Consider the following 21,199-nt stretch of genomic DNA (forward strand, 5'->3'; position numbering starts at 1 on the left):
CTTAGGGAGGTACCTGGACCTCAAGTCACCCCCAGCAAAAAAGGTACTTCCTCCTGGACACGCAGCTGGTAAGAGTTAGGGAAGGAGGGTAGCTACTACTTGGATATCCACGAGAATCCAAATGGAAACGACGTGGAAACACAGACTACATCTTGTTCGAGGCTCCAGATTATGGAAAATTTTAGTCGTCGGCGCCGAAAGCAGATAGACTTTGCGATTCAAGCCATGCAAATATCATCACATTCAACGGCGGGACCGTGACGCACATGTCGCCCCGATTTCTTGCTCACTGGAGGCTGGCCACTGTGGCTGGCGCTGCACGTGGCCCATCTCCTGGTCTCCAAGCACTCGAAAGGATCCTCAGCGGCGCAAACCTATTCCTTATCAATGAATTCTTTATCCCGGGCAAAGAATTGTGTTGAAATACAAGGTTGGGCAGTAAAGGGTGCCGAGTCCGCTGTTTACTCCTCCGTTTCGAAGCTCTCGGCGAGAGAGCGCGTTGAGTTTTCGTGACTGAGACAATCTTTGATTAATTCATGTTCTCGTGATGAGTTTCCGCGTAATTTAAAATTGAAAAACCACTAGGGCCAGCTTATGTTCATGGAGTCGATGCTCGAAAGACTCGAAGAATCTTACCCGTCGTAAGAGAGAGCGTCTGCGTATGACAGTATGTGTAAAACGGCCGATTGGGCCCAGGAGGTTCTTATACTTGAGTGCATGTTGAAACTTTCTGGTTTCGTATCTAAACGAGATATAAAAGCGCGTTATTTGTTATTGCGCCGTTAGTTCTCTGCTGGCCTCGTCTTTGCGTTGGGCCAGTCCTTGACAGTGAATGAGGAAAACAGGCGGACCGGCCGATTGAGTAATTTTCCGGGTCAACCATTCCCACAATTTCCAGGCTGAGATACCTTGGTAAACTATAGTTGATTCTTACCAAGGGAAAAGAGAAATAGAAAACCAATAATCTTGTTTGCTTCCAGTTGTTCCTGTCCGGTGGACTTAGACACCTTGCTAAGACCTAAGGCCTGGGGACTGTTTCAGACACAATGGTAACATGTAAAGCCCCCAAGCCCCCTGCCTTGAAAAGGTTTCTGTGCTAAAGCATAGAGAAACCCCGGTCATAAGATTCTCGAGACTGTGTCCAGCTGAGTTGAAACGAATGACGGCGCCGACGATGGCTCATCCTGATTGGCTGTCCAAGTTGCTAGTTAGAGATACGACAGCTTGTTATCGCGTTTGGTTTATCGTGTAACGAGAGATAAAGCTGATTGAATAATACGTAGGATTTAAATACTGTTCTGCGTTGTCGTGACTCTTGAATTTCCATTGTACACCTTCGAGAGTAGCCATTCGTTAAACCATTTCCGCAAGCATCCATGTCGGTCTTCAATATGTCCGAGAACAGCAAAGAAACAGGCAGGAAAACCCGAGCATCTTTTATCTGTTACCTAAGATAAACAACCGGATAAATCAACTGACATGGCCGACCTGCCAAGCTCGGGTTTAGCTGCCCCATGCCCGTATCCGGCCCCGTAAGCACAAAAGCCGGCTTTTACCGTCCCGGACCTCCGGTAGAGATAACGGACATGCAAAGACCGATATCAGATTGACGTGATGCAACAGGTAGAAAGAGGCGTATCTGCAGTGCCGAGTTGGCATGTTATAAAGGAGGCCGTCCGACCATCTCTATCAATAGATATTTCTAGATACAATTACAGTTGAAGTACCAAGAGCCAGTTCGAATTTACAACTCGGTTTATCCTTATCTTGTTTTCCAACACTCGCCCCCTACACATCGCCCACCATGACTGTGAAAGAAACCGCCACACCGGATGCCATCCGGGCCTTGTTCTCTTCGGCTCTTTCCAAGATGTACCAACGCGAAGTCCCTCAGTATGGCACATTGCTGAAGCTTGTGTCTGACATCAACCGCCAAAAAGATGTCAACATTCAACATCGCATCGAGGTTGAACGTCATGGCGCCATTCGACTCGGGACACCTGAAGAGCTGGCGACGATGCGTCGGTTATTCTCTGTAATGGGAATGCATCCCGTCGGTTACTATGACCTTACTGTCGCCAGCCTCCCAGTCCATGCCACATGCTTCCGACCTCTTACAAAAGAGGCACTCGCCTACAACCCTTTTCGAGTCTTCACATCTCTGCTTCGCCTAGAGCTTATCCAAGACGAGTCTTTAAGGCAACAAGCCGCTGAAATTCTGAGCAAACGCAACATCTTCACTCCACGATGCATCGAGTTGATTGAAATGTTTGAAACCGAAGGCGCATTGTCCGAGGCTGCTGCTCACGAGTTTATCAAGGAGGCGCTCGAGACCTTCCGCTGGCACAACACATCCACCGTGGACATGAAGACCTACAAAGCTCTTCGGGCAACACATCCGCTCATCGCAGACGTCGTTTGCTTCAAGGGACCTCACATCAACCATCTGACACCCCGAGTTCTCGACATTGAGACTGCACAAATCCAGATGAAGCGATACGGCCTTGACGCAAAAGAAGCCATTGAGGGGCCTCCCCCGAGAACCTGTCCCATCTTGCTTCGACAGACCAGTTTCTTGGCTCTTGACGAAGCGATTGCCTTTTCGGAGGGTGCAGAGACTGGTGGCAGTCACAAGGCGCGGTTCGGAGAGATTGAGCAGCGAGGTGTGGCATTGACGCCAAAGGGTCGACGTCTTTACGACGATCTGATCAATGAGTGGCGGCAAAAATCTTTCGATGCATCGCCTGAAACAAAGGAAGAGATTCTGGCAAAGGTTTTCGAGAGATTTCCTGACGACACGAAGAGCTTGAGGGAGCAAGACCTGGCATATTTCACCTACAAGCTCACAGACTCTGCATCAAAAGTGTCCAGCACGGATATGGACGCACTGATTGACTCTGGAGCTGTCCAACTCGAGCCCATCACCTACGAAGACTTCCTACCCGTCAGCGCGGCTGGTATCTTCCACTCGAATCTGGGAAATGACGGTGGTATGGAACACGTCGCGGCAGCGGATCAGGCGTCTTTTGAGAAGGGGCTTGGCTGCAAAGTCAACAAGGAGTTCGAGCTGTACAGGAAAATGCAGGAGGCGTCGATTGAAGAATGCTTTGCGAATCTGCAATGAGGCATGGAGGTGCAGGGTATTTGTTATGTAACTAAACACTGAGCGAAGCGGTCCTTTCTTCCATGAAATTGATTTTTTTCTACTACTTTTGAGAAAACAAGTGAGCATGCTGTAGATTTGAGATGCTGATGCAAATCCTTCTTACTTAGGTATCTATCTCGCCATTATCTCGACGCTTTGATAAGATAGAGTTGAGGTTGAAGATTAGAAACATGTCATCTGATAAGGGTGCAAGGCCAGCTCCCTTCATGGCGCCATCAGCAGTGTCAAGTGTGGTCAGTATGCCAACGAGATGGCAAGCAGTGTGGGTGGTTTCGCACGCTGGCAGGAAGTGGACAATGCCAGTGGCTCTCATCTTTTTTTGCCGGGTTTGCTTATTGCTTCAGTCCTGTGAGCTATCCACGTGCATGCTTGACAACTTGACAAGATAAAGGGCGTAGTAGCTGCATATCGGTACCCGAGGCGCGTTCCGCATAAAATTCGTTTCTCGGGAATAGACTAGCGAGTTCGGCCAAGTAATTCCGCCAAAAGTCTCGGGGATATGCTGGTTCATTGACGGCTGACGAAAAGATGTTGAAGGTGTCAATTAGAAATAAAAAACCCAAGAACGGGTAAAGGGATATTATGACTTGATTTTTCGTGCATGATCGAAAGGCGTTGCCTGTTGGCTGATTATCGCGATTCATATCAACGGTGAAGCTATTTCCGAGTGTCGGGACTACAATAGCGGGTCGGAAATGTCATGTCCGAAGTGTGGAGGGGGCGAATTGCAACGCCAAGCAAGATAATGCTGAGTCGTTCACCGCCCGCAGCAGGCATATGTCTAGAAGGAGAAGATGACGTAGGAAAAGCCCCCATGGTCTGATAATTGCAGAGACTTGTGATAACAAGCATGGTTCAAACGGCGGGCTTGGGGTCCAACTTTGCAGCGTCTCGGTTCAACAAACCACAATAACGAGTGGGTCAGTCTACAATAGTACGATGTAATAGCGAGGAGTGAACATGAAGGATTACAAGCCGCAAAAGGACAAGACTTGGCAAATGGACCTTTTAAGGAAGGATATCCCGAGCTCCTAGTCCTCGACAAGGCATAATATAGAAGCCGAACTGTGCCCCTCCTAGTCCAAGCTCCCGAAGCCATCTCGGGTTCCCTCGGGCAAGGAACCCGAGTCCCACCACGTTTGAAAGCCCCGTGTCCCCGCGACCTCCACCTCCTTTTGAGATGGACAATTATCACCATGGAGGCGGCATTCGCATCACCGGAGTCTCAAAAGAGACCAAATCAACGAAGGGCATCTACAAAAGACGACAGCTGTCGCACATGTAGGATATGCCGCCAGAAGAAGGTTGGATTGCCAGACTTGTCCTACGTCATCAACTAACAGAGTCTACAGGTCAAATGCGATGGCCAACGTCCAAAATGTGGTGCATGCTGCAGAAAAGGTGATGAATGCGTCTATCTACAAGATGCCAGGCGCACGGCTATTCGCATCAGAAAGGAAGACGTCAGGGCTCTTCAGCGACAGGTCGAGGAGCTCAAAGAACAGATGCGGCAGAAGGATCTCCAGGCCCCATCTCATGGCGTTGATTCTCTCAACCGTGCGAACTCATCCCAAAGACAGCCCCTTCCCATACAGCAATACCCGATAGACGATGTTGGTCCATCAAGAGCTTTTACACCTGCTACCTCGAGTCATCCACCAACCAGCGTACGCTCTCTCTTGTCTGAAGACACGCCACCGAGTTCACATCGAGGACCACCCAGCCAGTCTCCGGTACTCACGTCGTCAGCAGCAGCCGCAGTGCTGGCATCTCTGGACAGAGGCGCTGAATCGATCGCCGAGAACCCGTTGCTATCACCCGAACCCACGCAAGGGAGCGAAGACAACGATGGCGATGGTTTTCAGTTGTATGGTGCCACCAGTTTGCTACACGATCAGTCCTCAAGAACGCTCTTGACCGACAGAGAGAGGGAAGGGAGTCAGGAGCGTGTGATATCAAAAGATGCCGTCAGAGATCGACTCGTTTCATACGCTGCCCTTAGAAGACAGGAAGAAGTGGCCCTATACTCGTCTCCAAGTATCACATCCAAGATCGACTTTGACGGGGTACCCATGGACACGGCCCTGCACCTATTGGATTTGCATTGGAACCGTCAGCATCTGTCATATCTCCTTACATATCGGCCAGCCATTATGGACAGCCTCATCCATAACGGACCATACGTCAATAAACTACTCCTGAACGCCATCTACTTTCAAAGCAGTTTGTATAGCGATCGGACCTCTCTGTTACGCCAAGACCCCCAAGACCCGCAGACTATGGGCATGGCCTTTTACGAGCGATTCAAGTCTCTCCTAGTCGACCACATCGACAAACCTACTATACCAACTGTCGTTGCTCTCCTGACCTGTGGTGCATGTTTGGTCCCGCGTGGCAAGCAGAGTGCTGGCTGGGTGTTCTGTGGCATCGCCTATAGGATGATGACGGACCTTGGCTGCCATTTGGACATGGAGCCCACGTCACAGGCTGGACAAGGCTTCAAACTCACTCCTATTGATGTTGAGATGAGAAAGAGGATCTACTGGGCGGCCTATGTCGGAGACAAGCTGCAGTCTCTGTTCCTGGGTCGTCCTCCTGCGATACAAGAGACAGCAGGAGGTGTCTCTGAAGAGTTTCTTGACACATACGAAGAGATGGAAGAGTGGAGGCCATACGCGGATCCTGAGGCACGACCTTTTGACAGCAGCGCCCCAGCTTATCGAGGACGACCATGTTATGCGATAAGCACATTTCGATGTTTGCTTCAGCTCTGCCGTATAATATCTCGCATTATAGATGCTTTCTACACGACTGAGAACACTGGACTGTCAAAGTCCCCAGCAGAATCACTAAAGGGAGCCCTGATACAGAAGAGACAAGAGGTTAGGGAGCAACTGCGTCAGTATAAGGACAGCATACCATCCTGGCTTCAGTTCGAGCCAGGAGTTGATCCTGCTCCTCCACCACACCAAATCACACCTCAGTACGTATTGGATTCCAGAATTTTAAGATTATTGCTGATAACAGCCAAAGTGCACTCTATTGGGCTTCGGTGATACTTACTGAACTACCTTTTACGGATCGTGGCCGCTCAACCCTGACACATGAACCCAGCCTATTCCAGTCCAACGCCCAAGACGAAAGTCGAAGAAAATGCATTGACGCTGCACTGCAAATCTGGAAACTCGTGGAAGCATACAAAAAGACCTTCACCTTGAGGCGGGCGCAGTATGGCATATCTTATGCTACATACTGCGCAGTGCTTGTCATTCTCGAACACACTGACCAAAACTGTGATGAGTACATCGAATGCATTCGGTTCTTCTGGCAGGCTCTATTGGAATTCCAGCGCGGTTGTAATTATGGACTAAAGCGGCCTTTGAGACTACTCAAGTCTCTTATGAGTCGGATCGAGAGAGTGACCAAGAATATCAACATGGATGCGGCAGCTACAACAAATTGTCCGGACTTGAGCGGTAAGCATCACACACACCCATTAGAGTAGCTTTACTTATAGCGTTGCAGCATTCCAAGCCGACATGGCATCGTTGTTCGGAACTGGTCAAACTGGCGATGGTTGGAGCGGGCCATGGGTTGCACAAGATGGTCTTGTGGCGAATAACACCTTGTTCGGCATTGCTGACGATAGTCTTTTGGGAGCATACATGTGAGATGAAATGCCAAAGATATTCCCCCCTGTAATAAAACCTTCTGCCGCTCAACCAGAGTGCTTCTTTGCATCAACTTCAATCTCAAGCGTCATAGTCGGAAGCGCCAACCTAGTAACCCCAATAGCCGTAGACCCAGGCCGATGTCCCGGAATCCTCTTCTTAAGAACCTCTGCAATGATTGGTAGGGTGGTGTCGATGTCTGTGTGGTAGGACCGCATGTAGTACACGTCTTCCCAGCCACGCAGGCCAACGGCCCTGAGCACGTCGTCGATGTGCTGGATGGTGAGCTCGACCTCCTTCTGGGGTTCGGATGCGATCTCGCTGTTTTCGTTCCAGCCGCCTTGGCCTGAGATCTTGAAGTAGCCGCTGCCGAGGTCGACGGCTTGGGAGTAGTGGTATGCTGTGCTCCATTCGGCGCTGGGGCCGGGAGGGACGATGCATCTAAAGGACGGCATTTTGTGATGTTTTGATGAATGTAGTTGATTTTGAAGTGGATAAGTCTGGTAAAATGAGAGTTTAGCTGCAAATTCAATTTCTTTTATACTCGTGGGTGAGGAGGCGTAACTTTCAGTGTAGTACCAGCCTTTGCTCACCATGACGTATTGCAGCTTACACGCAGCACAAAGGATTTCTCATCACCAACTTGAAGCTGCATCGGCTGTAACATCATTCTGGCTTGGCGCTTACGGACGAGAACTGGCTGGAAAAGCCAAGAGGCCCGACGGCCCCATCGTAATATGTTGTATTCTCGGCGCAGCCGATCTGACTTTCTCTATCTGACCTAACACATCACAATATTACCCAATACGGCCCCGTCCTGCTCGTCGCAGGCTTACATTGGTTGCGGTACAAAATCCGGTCTAGCCAGGGAGGGAAACACGGTGCGCAGCTCTCATGAAAGCCCTTCCCTTTCTAGCCATAAAAACCCGCGAGGCCTCACAGTGGCTCAGAATCTAAGGCCTGCCCAGGCGGTTAACCACTCCTCCATCGGGGGGGCCGATGGCCGAGAACCTTGTCCAATCAAGAACGAGAGGGAATGGCGGCATCCGATGAGAGATTCGGAGGCTCGGAGCTCGGTGGTAAGTGAATTGAAGTCTGGTCAGAGTTGGGACCGCCCCTAGGAGATTTGCAGGCTACTACTTTCTTGTCATCGAAACATGATGATTGTGTATTGGAACAAAATAAATATCGACAGAAAAATTGGGCACACTTGGTACGTATATAGTCTGTTTCAGCCACTATGCATTCGATATAAAAATGCTTCCATAAACGCAATAGTTGCAGTAAACTGACCAATATTCTGTATGTACAACCACACTTGTGCCTCCTCGTGAACCCTTGCCAAGCCTTCTTGAACTACATCAAACCCGTTTACGAACCCATAGACACATTCAATCGCCGGCTTCGGAATATCCAAGACTAAGACTAGATAGAGGCTCAACTACCCGGTTGTAAAATTCCAGCGCATGATTCTGCGGCTCATCCATCGTCTGCGAGGATTGCTCGCTGTAGTCAACACACCAACGTGTCAAGGCCGCGTAGCTTGACCCCATCCGGAACGGTAGGTCTTTATCAACGGTCGATCTAACTCTTTCCCTCAGAATCTTTGCCTCGGGGCTGTGGAAGTGTTTCACGTCTATTGATAAGGAGGACCGGCTGCTAGATGTTTTCCCACGTTTAGAATCAAACAGACTTGTGAGCGGCGCCCAGATACCAATTTCCAACAGGACAAGCCCTAAGCTGTATATATCGTACTGGACCTTGTACCCCTGTGCTGCTTCACCTTGGTAATCAGGGTGACGGTACATGGCCACTGCAGGGTCGCTATTGGCCTTGGAACGGTCGATAGTCTGGGCCTCTGTTTCCAGCCTTGAATACTCGAAGCCACAGATAGTAGGCGAAGCCAGCTGATCAAGGCTAGAACCTTCATCGGAGTTTTGATACGGAAACAGAATATTGTCGCTGCGGATACTCTTGTGCATCCAGCTACTGCTGTAGAGCTGATGGAAGGTTGACGAGATATCGCTTGCCAGTCTGAAGCGTTTCTCCAGAGGTGGCCGAGGTTTATACTCTGGTTGTAGTAGATTGTACAAAGATAGTGGCTTTGACAAGTCCCCTGGAGCTTGTCTAGACGTTTGGGGAAATTGAAAGACAAGCCACCAGCAGTAGTGCTCTGGATCGTGAATATAGCCAACCGCCTGTGGGACCTTGAAGCCAGACGATTGAGGCAAGGCCAACAGAGAGATGAGTCTCTGAACTCGACTCCAGAGCATCATCTTTGAGCTGTGATCCATGTCTGGTTCAAATGACTTGCGTTCAAACAGACATAGCATGACGGGATCGTCCTTTCTTGCTGCCAAGAAGCGGTTTTGCGTGGCAAAGTCTGATGGGATGTCATATTGTGCCAGCCGTAAAGACTTCATGGCAATCTGTGAGACGTTTGCTCGTAATGACCGATCTTCGTTGCCTGTGAGGGACTTTCGATCAATCTTGGCCAGAGTGTCTCCATCTCGATCGATGTCAACTGCTTCTCTGATCATGGCTAGAGAGTTGTCGTCTACCGCGCTCCCAACAACAACGACGTGTATGCGCTCGTAATCGTTGACGAATCTCCTCCTTTGCGTTTCGGTCAAGAGCTTGTTCAGGAGATCAATCTCGTCACGAAGGCCAGTGACGAGCTTCTTGAGCTGATCTTTGTCTCCGATAGCCCATCGCACACGACTGGACATGCTCCGAGAGATGCCACTGTTCTTTCTGGCGGTTTCCGAATCTTCCGGCTCGGCAGTGTCTATTGCTAGGGGTGTTCCTCCGTAGAGTTTAACCCCACTGGACCGCAATGACTTTCGCATACGGGCCACGAAGCTCGACACGGCTTTCGAGGTAGATTCCTCGCCCTCAATCTTGACGCCATATCGTCCTCGGACTTTGTCCGCGTCTTCAAACATGCGAGATATAACTTGAAGCTCTCGAAGAAGGATCTCGCTCGCAAGGCTCAGGTGAGGCGCCAGGACACCATCAGCCAAACCCGAGTTGGCGCCCCAGGCTTGAAGCCTCAGACGCTCAATCTCAAGGGCCACGGTGAGGGCTTCGGCATCGTCAAAGTAGTGGAGGGCGGTGCCAAAGGCGTCGACTGCCTTGCAGGCCGCGAAGAAGGCGATTTGAGCGATGGCAATTCCTGTCCCGGGGTCCACCATGGTGTTGTACGTGGCAAGTTGTTCTGCCTAGAGAGAGATTGAGGCTGTGCCTTCGTATACCAGCTGGGATGAGGGATGGTGCTCGGTCGGTGATAATGTATTTCCGGGGCGGGGTCAACTCATGCAAGGGTTGTGATCTCGGACTCTTCTCTTCTTTATCTTGAACCAAGAAGTCAAGATAACTATTTCCACTATCTATAGCTTGTTGGTTGGTCTTGTTGTTTGAAATTTTTAATACGGCAGTTGACTCGGTACCAGGCCAGCCACTGACTCAACGTCAGCCAACGACGATAACGCCTCAAACAACCCATCACACCAATCAATACTTCAGATTAAACCACTCTACTTTGATAATGGACTCAGGGTTTTATCATTCTTACTCACTTGGCCAGTCATCAACAGAGTCGTCAAACGTAACCAAGGCTTCGGCCGAGACAGCGCGAACAACTCTTCCAGCACAAAACATCGACGAAACCCTCACAACAGCTGGCTTCGTATCATTTGCTTGCCATGTTGCTTTCCTGGAGGAGAGGCTGCGTCGCGGAAGTGACACCAAATTCTTTGATGGTCATGAGATACAGACGGTAGCACGCTTTCCAGCTGGAGGTGGCGGCTTCTTTACTGTTGACCGGGCGAGGTTGACAAATCAACCTACTGGTGGCAGGGAGATTGTTGCAATCAAGACCGCCAGGGATCAGTCCGGGTAGGTTATCTATTTCTCCTTCTCGGGCTTTTACTAAAAAGCGGTCTATACTATTAGAGATCCCTCGAGATGGAAGGACATTCTACTTGAGGTTCGAGCCTTGCTCCATGAGCCTTTGCGATACCATCCCAACATCGTGCACCTGCTCGACTTTGGATGGTCACATTCTTCAGAAACCGGCTCGCCTTTTCCGACTCTTGTCCTCGAGTATGCCGATTTTGGTACCCTCGACGATCTCCAGGTGAAGAGCGAGTCACCACTTCCTTTTCGGATCAAGCAAAAGCTCTGCTATGATGTTGGCCGTGGCCTCTCAATTCTTCACGCCTGTGGCATAGTTCACGGTGATTTGAAACACAACAACGTCCTCGTATTTAGAAACAGAGAGGAGTATCCCCCTGATCAGCCATACACAGCCAAGCTTGCAGACTTTGGTGGAGCTATCATGGATATTGGACGAGACGCTGGCCATTCTTTGCGGATGACGACTGTTCCATACGATGCACCCGAATCAGGCCAGGCCCTCACTGTTGATGGTATTAAAGCCACAGACACGTATTCGTTCGGAATGCTCATTTGGAGAACCTTCATCGACTGCCAGGACCTGTTGGTCGCCATCGGTTTCAAACAAGCCTCTGCCCCCTTGTCTGGTGATGAGAGGACATCACTAAAACAACTCAAGAGATCCGAGTCTTTTCTTGAGATGGCTCTTGGAACAGTTGAAGCATACGGTCAATCACGATCCTTGCCTGGAGAGACGGTAGACATGGTCACGGACGCCATGAATGCGACACTCACCCTCAACCCAACCTCACGATCTCTAGTCCAGGCTCAGGCCAGGTTACGAGGCATGTCGAGGGAGCAAGTCGAAGATTACACATTCGCTCTGGAGCGTGAGAATGCCAGCCGAAAGGAAATGGAACGCAACCGCATCCCTGGTCAGCGTGCCATCGACATTGATAGTGTGGGATATGCCCTAGGCCGGTTTGGCCGGACTTACGACGCTCAGCAGAACCTCCCAGGATGTCGACCAGATCTTCCGGCTCCTGCCCTCGGTGGATTCCTATTTGACCCATTCAAGCTCAGAAGCCTTCTAGATTGGTCTCAGCAAGTTGCTATGGTGAGAGAGCTGGAGCAGCTTGCCGAGTCTCGGTCGTTCGAGGAGGACTCGGCTGAGATTCAACCTTGGACGGCAGCATATCACCTCTTCCAAGCATGCCTGAGCGGATTCGGAATGCCGATTAACCTCGAAAGAGCCTGCCATTGGCTATACAAAGCATCCAAGGCGGACTTTGAGTGCGCGGATACTGATTACTTGGCCAAAGCGTGGCTGACCAGGCTTTGTAACGCGGCGGGCGTGGCTTGTCCTCTGACTCCAGATGAACAGGTTGACGACTTGTTCTGGAGCATCGTCCGCGGACATCGGCATTGCATTGAGGACAGTGATTTGGTGATGCCTCATTTTCCTAACCCACACCAAGCCACTACTGTCCAGTCACGCATTAGACAGGCAGTCTCGGTAAACAAGGAGTTGACGGGCGGAACTGGCATGCCACATTATGCGCCCCGCATGATGAGTCGTACATGGGATCTATCCAACTTTGGAGCTTTGGATGAGGATATCCGGATGGAACTCGGTCGCGAGTATGAACCTTGTCTTCGGTCTACGGATGAATCACAAGCAAAATCAGAGACATCCAGGTTTGACAAGATCTACGTCAACAAGCGTGGCCATGGCCTTCTTCACTACGCCGCCGCCGTCGGCAATGTCAACGCTCTCAGACATCTACTGAGCAAGTACAGATGCAACATCAACTTGCCCAACCAGTCATTCTCCGAAACTCCCTTAGTCTGCGCCTGTAGAGCCGGGCAGTACGACTGCGCCAAGTTCCTCCTTGAAAACGGAGCCGACCCCAACGGCTCAGACTCTGGTCAAGAAGCGCCACTCCACTGGATCTCTAGGTTCGGGAGATCCGAGATGCGACTCACTACGAAGCGTCTTGTCGACGTTGGGGCAGACATGTCGAGGATAACTGATACGATGAGGAAAGACGTTCGCCGGATCTTTTCCGACTGGGAAGACAGGCTGAACTTACCTCTGACACCGCTAGGCCGGGCTGTTCTAAACAACAGCTTAACTGCTGTCAAGACTTTGCTCGAAATCGGCTCGGCGGATCCTATGGAGAAGGCGACTCGAAAAGAGGCTGTGAACTTGTCACCCATTGAGCTTGCCGCCCTACTGACCCTTCCTGAAATTCTACAAGAGCTTCTCAACTTTCAAGACGGTAAAGGTGGCCAGGTCAAGGTACTCGACGAGTTGGATGTGCTCGATATGGCACGCGATATGTCCGACAAGGGGGCAGCAGACCCCTTGACACTTCACAGCAGGCTTGTACGTTGCGGAGCACGCTACAAAGAGTGGCTTTCCTGTACTCTCAGGATTCTTCACAACCGACGTGGAATTCAGGATTCAGATTTACAGAGTCAATCATCTTGGATGCTGAAGAGTGCAAGGTGTTTGTGTAGGGAGATTGAGCTGGGCAATCTCGACATCGCCCAAACCTTACTTGAGCTGGGCCACGATGTCAACGGTTTACCAGGCCATCGGCCCTTGGCTACAGCTGTCCGATCGAACAACAGAGACATGTTTGAGCTACTCGTCTCCCACGACGCCAAGCTATCTTTTGACGACAAGGAAGAGTCGCTTCTTCAAACTTTCGCGGCAAAGCCACGAACATCTCCTGACGATTTGCTCATTGCAAGGTTCTTGATTGAAAATCTGGTCTCCGTTGAAGCAAAAGATGGAGAAAGACCTTCTCCCCTCGCATCAGCTATCAAGAACGGTTACTTCCCCCTCGCTGACCTCCTTTTTGCCAACGGCGCTGGTGAGAGTGTGAACCATTTTTACCAGTGGGAACCGACAGGAGGCTTCATGTCTGTTCTGGGGGTTCTCTTGCAGTCTCACACTTACTCTTCACTACTGGCGATTGAGTACTTGGCAAAGAAGCACGAAGAGGGTGTTATAACCTTGGAGCCTCTCGTGGACTTGACGAAAGAGCTCAGTGTCGTGCATATGCTTGCTCTGCACGATCCAGGCCGGATGAACTCTCGGCAACAAATATCCTCTCGAATCATCCACCAAGTACTCGACCTATTCCCCGCGCCCGAAAGCTTGAAAGAGCATGCTGTTCATCAAGAGCACGGAACTCCCCTCACAGCTGCAATCATGACTGTCAACGTCGATGTCGTATCTGCACTTTTGGAATCAGACTACCAGAGCGACCTCAACAAAATGGTCGAGCTGCCATCGCTACCATCAAGCCTTGGCATGTCAGACGGCGCGTTGCCCATCGCATTGGTGTTTGCAAGATTTGCACAGAGCGTCCAGGTTTTTCTCGCACAGACCACGATGAACCGGGACATATATGACGAGCTCAAGAACATAGAAAGGCTTGGATACACGCTCTTCAACACGGCATCAAGTCTACAGCAGCAGGGTAGCTCGGTTGATACTCAGTTCGACCCTACTTCATTACCACAGAGCTGGCAACAGCTGCACGCTCTCATACTGACAAAGAAGTTTCAAATGGAGCACAAGACACACTTGCAGAAGGATACGTCTAATCTTTCATTGGGTGATGGAGCTGGAGGGTCAGAATCCGAACAAACAGGGGACAATGTTGATGAGATGCCAGTCAGCCTTGCTCAGTTGACCAAGGACAAGAGTAGGAATTGGTGGGACACACCTGATGAGTAGATGGTCTGGCTAAGAATGCTTTTCCGAGGCAAAGTACAAGGGCCTTTTCAGTCGTCAAGCCGTAGGTAAATCTCGTAAAGCTTTTATTGCATCTCGTTAACATATCACATCTCAGTGTATCAAGTTTGGGGATGCAGTTAGAGTTAAAGAAGCTCCTCCTTTCTAACTAAATGAATAACTAAAGTTGGTTTGCTTTATACTTTCCTCGATGGGGACAAACTGGAGATTCTTCACAGTATACCCCATCCAAGTCTAATACCATAGATCGCACAGCCGCCCTTGTCAGAGTGACCTTAGGGATACTATGTGACAGTATGGCGAAGTATTCTATCTGGCTCCAAGAAGTGGAACACCTTCATCTGAGCACTAATCTCACTGACCACGGCCCTCCTTGTCAAAAACCTTGTTCAACCACGCATGGATCGTCCTCGAAAGCTCCTGCCCAGCACCAGTCTGGCAATGAAAGCCAGCAACCCCCTTGAAAGTATGCAGAGTCGCCAAGTCGCCTAGGGCATCCGCCACCTGCTTCGGCTGTCCGACGTAGAGGCTCTCTAGCTCGGCGTCTCCAACAAACACGGGCATCTTGATCTTTTCAATGAAAGACTCGACGTTGTACTCCTTGACCTGGGTGAAGAAATCAGAAGGAGAGTGCGTGTAGAACGCCCACATGCCATGCTCGAGACCCCAAATGGCGCCTGTGGGGAGCTTCCCAGCCTCCAGAGCTGAGAGGATGACGTCGTCGAATTGTGTGTAGTTGCCCGCCTCGTAGATTTCGAGCATTTCGGATGACAGCTCCTTTGTGTATGCAGCGTAGTTGTCCCAGACGCCGTCGATGAGGACTGCTGCGGACAGACGGGGCTCGAAGGCTGCGGCACGGGCTGCCAGGTAGCCGCCGAAGGAGTTTCCAATGAGGACAAGACGGTTCTCGTCCACGACGTTCTTCTTCTCTGAGAGGACATAGTCCACGACGGGGGTGGCGACCTTCTCCCAGTCGGGGATAAAACCAATGTTCTGGTTACGACGCACAGTTGGCTGTCCGGGGCCTTCATAAGTGATGCAGTTCCATCCTCGAGCTAGGGCTGGCGCGACAAAGTTATGGTAAGAGTCCTCCTGCGCAGCGTCAAAGCCGTTTCCGATGATCAAGGTCGGCAGCTTCTCGTGCTCGCTCTCGGAAGCAGAGTACCAGATGGCATCGACGGTGAAGTTGCCCTTGGTAGCAGGAATGCGGATGCGCTTGCCAGGAATAGGCAAAGCAGCTATCCCCTTGTCGAACGCCTTAATTTGCTCGTCCCAAATGGTATTGATGAGCGGGTTGCTCCAGTTGCCGTGGGTGTAGACATCAGCCCTGCGGAAGTACCCTGCGGCAGAGAACCACGTCTCCCTGACATTAAGAGGATCGCAGGCGTTCTCAGGGTCTTCGGCCTGAGCCTTGGTGTCGTTGGCCAGCTTATAGAAGACGTCGATGAAGGATGTCATGTTTCCAGCTTCGATATCTTTGGCTGCGCCAAGAATAGGTCCGACGTCGGCTCCTCCGGTGATGGCCTCGCCGAGAGGGGTCAACAAGTCGAAGTTGAATGTTGAGTCATTGCTCAACAGTAAGATGGGACTGTTTGTGGTGTCATACACTGCTGAGGCTACACGGGCATTCAGCAGTGCGGCCAGGAATGGGCCGGCGTAGGCGGAGGAATGAAGCTTCATGGTAGAGAGAAAAGAAGACTTGAGGGAAATTGCGATGGCTTTCTTGCTTATGAATGAGTTGTCTGTTGTTTCTGAGTGATCTGTCTTGTTTTTCGTCTTCCTTCCATCTCTTCTTATACTTGTTTCTTTCTCTTAGAGTCACTTAGACGTACGCGGTGATGATGGTGGCCAGTCAGATCGAGGGCGTTCGACGTAATTGCGCCCTTGCCAGGCTAAACCGCATCGAGTGTGCCTTTTTGCGACGGCGTCTTCTCATTGGTTGTTCTCACAACCGACTAAGCCCACTGCCGGATGTAACCCGGCTGTGCTGTATTACGATACCCTATGACGATGCCCCCCCACAGCAAGCTTATTTATTACTGTAACTTCACTTCCATGTCTATCACACCAAGATCCCTCTATTCGGCATCATCGCTACCCTGTCACAATGGTCAACCGCGGGCGCTCTGGAGGCTGCGTGACGTGCAAGGAACGCCGCGTGAAATGCGACGAGGCGAAGCCTGAGTGCCGATCTTGCCAACGCCTCAAGCTTCGCTGCGGGGGCTACAACAGGCCTAAGCCAAAGCCCAAGTATGCCAAACTAAAGTTCAGGGACCAGAACTACAAGTTCTGCACCAATACCAACCAACACGACCGGGATGTCGTCAAGGCTGCCACTAGCCCTAGCCCGTCGTCTGGGTCTGACGTTCAGGACCGGGAGGTTATGAGTGCCTTGACTTCACGGCGGCTCTCTGAGCCCGACACTGCCGTGCCCTTCTTTCTCGGCCACTACGCTAGAATAGGCCGGGATATGGGATCCACTCGAGGCTTCTTCGAAATGCTCATTCCGGCGTACTTCTCGCAGCAGCAAGAATCGGCCCTCTCGCTCGCCGTTTCGGCGTTGGCTTCAGAGATCTTGTCCATGTGGCAGGGAGAGACCAACAGTTTCCGATTACCACAGAGGTCTTATTCCCGGGCAATCACACGCCTCCGGACCGCAATACAGGATCCTACGGAACGTGCCAAGCCGGCAACTATGCTAGCCATACTGGTGCTGCAGACATACGAGAATGCTTCTGCGGTATATGATCTTCGCCGGGCCTCGAGCATGCACCACAACGGCGCAGCGTCTTTGCTATCGTTTGTGGACACAGACGCCATGGACGGGACGGTGCGCGCCTACCTACGAAAATTCATGCTACATACCGAGGTTTCAACGGCGATGCGCCAGAAGAAGCCACTGAAGAGCATCGCATACTCGTGGATTGGGAGCAAGGATACCATGGCTGTGCCAGACAACCCCAGCTCAGCGCTCGATGCCATAGGCGCATCGGTTGCCGAGCTGCAGGCCAGTTACACGCAATTTGTGACGCAGGGTAGCGCCACAACGTCTTTGGAGCGCGTTCTGAAAGACTGGAGGGCCGAGGCAAGGAGGGTTGACGCAGAGCTGCTGGCGTGGGCGGAAAACGTACCGGATCACTGGAGGCCGCTAAGGCTGATCAGTGGTCGGGATATTGATTCGTCCATACCCACCTACCAGTCTATCTGTGAGGTGTATCCTTCGTGCCAAATTGCCAGCATTTGGAACCTGTGGCGCTTCCAACGCCTCGTGCTGGCCAAGATCACACTCGGTTCCCTTGGTGCATTTTCTGATCTGAGCTGCTTTGGCTCCGCATACGGGCAGTTCCTCGGCGAGCCTACAGACTTCGTCAACTGCCAGCAAACACTCCAAGAAGTGGTCGACAGCGTGTGTTACAGCATACCCTTCCACCTTGGCAACCGAACCACCCGGTCCAGTCTCGCAGATTTCACTGACCCGACGGTTCTGCTTCCCAGCCAGGGTAGCCTCGATGCGGTGATATCGAGCGACGACCATAGGCGCCATGTCATCGCGCAAGGGCCGTGGCGCGCCATGCACCCGCTGAGCCGCTGCTTGACTCTCTTCTCGGAAGATGACGGGGAGGTGATAGTGAGCCTTCTCAGGCCTGGACAGCGGGAGTGGATTCGTGACCAGTTCCTACGTGTCGCCACGCTGCTGCATCTTCCGACCGAGCCGGGCAATGATATGGAGGTATCGGGATCGACGGGAGGGCCTGTCGATGCCAAGGCGGAGTATCTAGCCAGGGAGATTAGGAAGGGTGCAATTCTTATGAGTGGGCCGTAAAGCTTGGGGTCTGTAGATCACGCTACAAGTGGGCTCTTTGGAGGGTATACAGACGTGCATTTTTGGTTATCATCATCGTGTTTCTAGTCAAAAGAAGCAGAATACAGGAAAGATGTTGGCTATGATACATTCAGAGTATCAAGCCCCTGTACTCTCTACAATGAAGGCGCAGGTGCTGACATGCGCGGCATGTAGTCTCGCTTCGTCAGATTTGACGCGTCACTGTTTGCAGGTATGCAGCCTTGTGTTGACCATGATGAGAAATGAATACAAGCACGAAAAAGGCAAGTTCTGTTGCGACGAAGAGGGTTGTTGAATTAACCTTGCGTCTGACTGTGCCACGCTGCATACGTCGCGTTCCAGATGTAGCCAATCATGGGTGCGCGTCGCAAAAACATGGGCTCGATCGAGTTAATTAGTGCCATCTTACGGTGATTTTCACGGACGTTGTCATCCTCAATGCCGTTCTCATCGCGCCTGGCTTTCAAGAGAAACATTATAGTATAAGTAGAGATGAAAAGACTGGGATAAGTGAGAAGTCCTATTCAACATCTTAAGACCATCCCGTCGACTTCAGTCTACCACCACAACTGAGTATATATGGTTGACTCTAAAATTTTGGGCGAGTTTTCAGTTTTCCAGTCTGGCTCCGGGTTCGAACACTCTCCTTCCATTGCAATTACTTGGTCGCGGACTTTTCAAGTCAATAAAAGACCCTGTAAGTGTAAATGAAGTCTAGGTTTTTGGCTCTGGGCTCAAGCCCGGTGATTTTCCTGACCTACGTCTCACGGGCTCTCGCCGACGGCCATGGGCACGGGCATGATCATGGAGTACAGGATGAGAGCGAGACAATTCAAGGAATCAAGGACGAACTCGACAACGGTCCCCCGACGTACTTTTCTCTCTCGGACAATTCTGGTCTGATATACTCGCACATTGCACTCATGACGATTGCTTGGATTGTAATCCTTCCAGTCGGTATGTATAAGCTTTCTATGCAAGAGATATCACTGACTGACAATCCACAAATGCTCAGCTGTATTCCTCTCTCTAGCTTCCTCACGGTATACGCTGGCAGCTCAGCTTGTCTTCATAGCGTTCAACGGGTTCGGCCTTCTCCTGGCACTATTTTACAATACCCGCACTCCCGACCTGTACCCTAATAATTCTCACCACAAGATTGGGTGGATAATCACGGCAGTCATGGTCGCTCATGTTGTTGTGGGCTTCCTGGCACGTAGGAAGTCCACTTCCATCTCTGGGACCCAAGGGAGGGCAGAGGAGCAGATTTTTGTGCCTCTCGCGACAATCACGACCGATTATAACTACGACGATGCATCGGATGAAGACAGCTCATCCAATGACGGTCACTGTAGAGGTTCTATCGACTCAATAGACGGTGGTTCCGGAACGACTCATGCTGAGGATTACGACGAGGACACTTTTAAGTATTCCCGAGCTTCACAGCCATCTCGCCACCAAGGACTCTTGTCAGCTCTGATCAACTCCACTACCCGTGCCATTTATCAAATGGCATCGTTCTCGAGTTGGGTGGACTACGGCTACAAGGTTACTGACCGCGTGATCCTCCCCTTTGGTTTCATTGCCTTCACCTCCGGCATTGCGACATTTGGTAGATTCTTTGTAAGAATTGTCCGGACAAGACAAAAATCTCAAGTTGCATACTAACTCAGTTGCTTATAGGAGGGTGACGCCATCTTTAATGGTCTAGCACACTGGATCAAAGGCGGCGTCTTCTTCTGGCTCGGGTTATTCAACCTTGGACGCTGGGCGGGCAGCTTTGCTGACCTGGGCTGGGCTTGGAACATGCGACCAAGGAGCCGAAAACACCAGCCGTCGGCTGAATTCGTTGAGAGTTTCTTAATTTTCATCTACGGATCAACCAACATTTTTCTTGAACACCTGGGCAATTCGGACGGCAAATGGGGGGCTCGCGACTTGGAGCATCTGGCAATCACTGTGCTCTTCCTGGGTGGAGGCTTGGTAAGTCTCGGTCATTGGGATTGATAAAAGCTGAACACACGCTTTCCTATCATGCTCTGCTTGGTCATGACTGATGCTATACCAGTGCGGTATGCTTGTTGAATCCACCAGAATCCGAGATCTACTCAATACGACACTACATTCACACGAGGCGTTTTCCGGCGAAGTTAGAAAACCGACTCGCATTCCGCCAACTTACGGATTCTCTCTCAACCCCATCCCGGCGTTGGTCATCGCACTACTAGGCACCATGATGAGCTCTCACCACCAAACCACAATGACATCAACTATGGTTCACAAGCAATGGGGCCAGCTACTGCTCGGGGCCTCAGTTGCCAGGTGTTTGACTTATATTATCATGTATATCCGACCCCCAACATCAATCCTGCCCTCGCGCCCACCGACTGAGCTTCTGACATCGTTTGGCCTGATTGCGGGTGGCACTGTATTCATGGCTAGCGTGAGTCTGTCCGCCTTGTTGCGAGAGTTTTGACTAATACTCGGGGTGCAGAGCAGCGATACTGTCAGGGGAATGATTCATTATGATCTTGACGCCATGTTTTTATACACAGTTACAATGGGCCTCGTTGGCATTCTGATGGCGTGGGAAGTGGCGGTGCTTGCTATCAAGGGAATGGCGATCCGCAAGGAGGACTCACATATGTTTCGATGGTGAGGCTTGGCCACATAGTTGATGATTTGTTGTGTCAGGAGACGCCGACTGCAACCTTTCACACCCCTGAGTCTCACGAGTGGAAACAGCCTTTGGTATAGATTGGAGGCGATTCGAGGGCATTGCATTTGTAGTATTCAATAGAGTTGAAGGAATAATATTGCCTGGGTAAAGCCTCTCGTAATATTAGCTC

At 51.0% G+C, this 21,199-nt stretch overlaps 8 protein-coding genes across 8 annotated transcripts; 5 read left to right on the forward strand and 3 right to left on the reverse strand.

The window, feature by feature from the left end:
- Positions 1-1,804: 1,804 nt before the first annotated feature.
- LRP88_12106 (VOC family protein) lies at positions 1,805-3,124 on the forward strand (the record flags this gene model as incomplete). The annotated part of the gene is made up of 1 exon (XM_083248513.1): positions 1,805-3,124. One exon carries the CDS (start codon positions 1,805-1,807, stop codon positions 3,122-3,124), a length of 1,320 nt encoding a protein of 439 aa, XP_083095943.1.
- Positions 3,125-5,319: 2,195 nt separating this feature from the next.
- LRP88_12107 (fungal specific transcription factor domain-containing protein) lies at positions 5,320-6,837 on the forward strand (the record flags this gene model as incomplete). The annotated part of the gene is made up of 3 exons (XM_083248514.1): positions 5,320-6,149; positions 6,200-6,642; positions 6,692-6,837. The coding sequence occupies 3 exons, from the start codon at positions 5,320-5,322 to the stop codon at positions 6,835-6,837; spliced, it is 1,419 nt and encodes a 472-aa protein (XP_083095944.1).
- Positions 6,838-6,884: 47 nt separating this feature from the next.
- On the reverse strand, positions 6,885-7,292 carry LRP88_12108 (Endoribonuclease L-PSP/chorismate mutase-like protein; the record flags this gene model as incomplete). The annotated part of the gene is made up of 1 exon (XM_083248515.1): positions 6,885-7,292. The coding sequence occupies one exon, from the start codon at positions 7,290-7,292 to the stop codon at positions 6,885-6,887; it is 408 nt and encodes a 135-aa protein (XP_083095945.1).
- Positions 7,293-8,473: 1,181 nt separating this feature from the next.
- LRP88_12109 (uncharacterized protein) lies at positions 8,474-10,031 on the reverse strand (the record flags this gene model as incomplete). Its single annotated transcript, XM_083248516.1, has 2 exons — positions 8,474-8,493; positions 8,552-10,031. 2 exons carry the CDS (start codon positions 10,029-10,031, stop codon positions 8,474-8,476), a joined length of 1,500 nt encoding a protein of 499 aa, XP_083095946.1.
- A 353-nt stretch (positions 10,032-10,384) lies between these two features.
- LRP88_12110 (ankyrin repeat and protein kinase domain-containing protein) lies at positions 10,385-14,488 on the forward strand (the record flags this gene model as incomplete). Its single annotated transcript, XM_083248517.1, has 3 exons — positions 10,385-10,734; positions 10,792-13,123; positions 13,262-14,488. The coding sequence occupies 3 exons, from the start codon at positions 10,385-10,387 to the stop codon at positions 14,486-14,488; spliced, it is 3,909 nt and encodes a 1,302-aa protein (XP_083095947.1).
- A 372-nt stretch (positions 14,489-14,860) lies between these two features.
- On the reverse strand, positions 14,861-16,186 carry LRP88_12111 (alpha/beta hydrolase family protein; the record flags this gene model as incomplete). The annotated part of the gene is made up of 1 exon (XM_083248518.1): positions 14,861-16,186. The coding sequence occupies one exon, from the start codon at positions 16,184-16,186 to the stop codon at positions 14,861-14,863; it is 1,326 nt and encodes a 441-aa protein (XP_083095948.1).
- A 427-nt stretch (positions 16,187-16,613) lies between these two features.
- LRP88_12112 (Zn(II)2Cys6 transcription factor domain-containing protein) lies at positions 16,614-18,329 on the forward strand (the record flags this gene model as incomplete). Its single annotated transcript, XM_083248519.1, has 1 exon — positions 16,614-18,329. The coding sequence occupies one exon, from the start codon at positions 16,614-16,616 to the stop codon at positions 18,327-18,329; it is 1,716 nt and encodes a 571-aa protein (XP_083095949.1).
- A 728-nt stretch (positions 18,330-19,057) lies between these two features.
- LRP88_12113 (Ytp1 family protein) lies at positions 19,058-21,009 on the forward strand (the record flags this gene model as incomplete). Its single annotated transcript, XM_083248520.1, has 5 exons — positions 19,058-19,307; positions 19,366-19,973; positions 20,034-20,333; positions 20,419-20,793; positions 20,845-21,009. 5 exons carry the CDS (start codon positions 19,058-19,060, stop codon positions 21,007-21,009), a joined length of 1,698 nt encoding a protein of 565 aa, XP_083095950.1.
- Between the last annotated feature and the right edge of the window lie 190 nt (positions 21,010-21,199).

This window comes from Fusarium phalaenopsidis, assembly GCF_050370095.1.
Source record: "Fusarium phalaenopsidis strain FUZ10S chromosome Unknown contig_32316, whole genome shotgun sequence".
NCBI lineage: Eukaryota > Fungi > Ascomycota > Sordariomycetes > Hypocreales > Nectriaceae > Fusarium > Fusarium phalaenopsidis.